We start from the raw sequence: 2,012 nt of genomic DNA, 5'->3' as shown, positions 1-2,012 counted from the left end.
ATCTGGTGAACTGGAAAGTGACCTGAGATGACATGATGTGAATTGGAGCTATAGAAATAAACTGAATTAATTACACAATAGTTCCTTTAAAACTTAGATTTTATTCACCGACAGTTAAGAGCTAAAAAATCTACTTCCTGTGTTTGTCTTCTGAAGAATAACCATAGCAACCAGTGTTCTCCTGTTTCCCTGATTGACCAGCATGGGATGGACGACATGATGAAGAGGAATGAGACTCATTAAACACAGAAGGCTTTTTTCCATATGAACAGTTTATATTTGTGGTTCTAGAGGCAGAATACGAACAGAACAGGAAGTAGAAACAATAAATAAGACACTTAAGCTTCGCTGACTGAGCACTACGGTTAAAAATCAGTTAATGAAACGAGCTGATGACACTGATGAGCTGATATTTGGTTGGAACTCCTCCCCCTCCTCGGATATAATCTCGTTCATTTGTGCGTTATATTTGATGTGAATGTTGTGGACACAGAAAACCTCCTTAAACATTCAGAGGCACCTCCCTGGATGATTGAAGGAGGTCAAAAAGTGACAGAGTCAGCGGAGGACCGGGCAAGCCCCGCCCCCCTCAGCTCAGCCGCGTCAGTCCAGATCCTGGACGCGACGGCAGATCTCAGCGGTGAACTCTGAACACTTGGAGTTTCCTCCCAGGTCCTTTGTCAGCACCTGAAACAGAAGCAGCCAATCAGCTTCAGCCTCAGCAAAGAGCGTAAACCGCCGTCGACTCCATCCAATCACAGCGCAGGAGGCGGGACTTTACGATGGGCGGGTCTCAGTGCCAGAATTACCCATAATGCAGCAGTGCTTTTCTGCTAGCATAAAAACAAGCTTGTGATCGTAATGGAGCAATGAAACTAAAGAAAGTACCAGAAAGCAAATCTTCTTTTAAGGAAACCGGCAGAAATCGGCCACTGGAGACTTCGATGACTAAAAATGTTTAACAGACAGCAAAATGACAAAAACGGAGCACGTCGCTTGGAGTTTTTGCTTCGCATCAGTAGTTATCGGATTGGTTCTGATCTGATGGGGCTAACCCGTTAGTCCCGCCTTTGAAATTGATCTGTTCCAGCTCTTTACGATGCTGTAAACAGAACAATATTCTTGATCTAAACTAATCCGGACCAGTAGAACCTTAGAGTTTAGGACCAGGGATTAAAAACAGCATCATCCACCGACAAAATAAAACCAACCCGCCTCACCTTCTTCTCCTTGATGGTTTCGAAGCAGGCTGTCTGGACCTTGGTGGCGTGCTCATGCAGACCCATGTGGCGCAGCATCATGACGGCGCTGAGCAGCAGGGCGGTGGGGTTGGCCAGATCCAATCCAGCTATGTCGGGCGCGGTGCCGTGGACCTGCAAGAAGGACACGCATCTGGTCTTCAGAAAAGTTTCTATTACAGCAGGGAGGTTCTGGAGACAAACATCCGTCCACATGAACGGTACGGTACCCCAGTCAGCTTCAGCAGATGGCCGCTCACACTGAGACTGAGGAGACTGAGACGGCTAATAACTTTAATTGGCTAATAACCAGTTTAATTGACTAATAACCAGTTTAATTGGCTACTAACCAGGTTAATTGGCTAATAACCAGGTTAATTGGCTATTAACCAGGTTAATTGTCTACTAACCAGTTTAATTGGCTAATAACCAGTTTAATTGGCTAATAACCAGGTTAATTGGCTAATAACCAGGTTAATTGGCTATTAACCAGGTTAATTGTCTACTAACAACTTTAATTGGCTACTAACCAGTTTAATTGGCTAATAACCAGTTTAATTGACTAATAACCAGTTGAATTGGCTAATAACCAGGTTAATTGGCTAATAACCAGGTTAATTGGCTACTAACCAGTTTAATTGGCTACTAACCAGTTTAATTGGCTAATAACCGGTTTAATTGACTAATAACCAATTGAATTGGCTAATAACCGGTTTAATTGACTACTAACCAGTTTAATTGGCTAATAACCGGTTTAATTGACTAATAACCGGT

The 2,012-nt window shown here is 43.3% G+C and overlaps 1 protein-coding gene across 1 annotated transcript in view; it reads right to left on the bottom strand.

Annotated features, from left to right (window-relative positions):
- Positions 1 to 161: 161 nt before the first annotated feature.
- The window catches only part of idh3a (isocitrate dehydrogenase 3 (NAD+) alpha), a 13,058-nt gene continuing 11,207 nt past the window's right edge, over positions 162 to 2,012 (bottom strand). The window contains exons 10-11 of the mRNA XM_015392835.1: positions 1,221 to 1,373; positions 162 to 687 (exon numbers count right to left, since the gene is read on the bottom strand). Coding sequence (XP_015248321.1) covers positions 604 to 687; positions 1,221 to 1,373 — 237 coding nt within the window. The 3' untranslated portion in view covers positions 162 to 603. The remainder of the gene's footprint in view (positions 688 to 1,220; positions 1,374 to 2,012) is intronic.

Source organism: Cyprinodon variegatus, unplaced genomic scaffold (assembly GCF_000732505.1).
Source record: "Cyprinodon variegatus isolate N-32 unplaced genomic scaffold, C_variegatus-1.0 Scaffold609, whole genome shotgun sequence".
In the NCBI taxonomy this organism is placed as follows: Eukaryota; Metazoa; Chordata; class Actinopteri; order Cyprinodontiformes; family Cyprinodontidae; genus Cyprinodon; species Cyprinodon variegatus.
The sequence above is the reverse complement of the archived record's forward strand: the minus strand, read 5'-3'. Positions and strand labels throughout refer to the sequence as shown.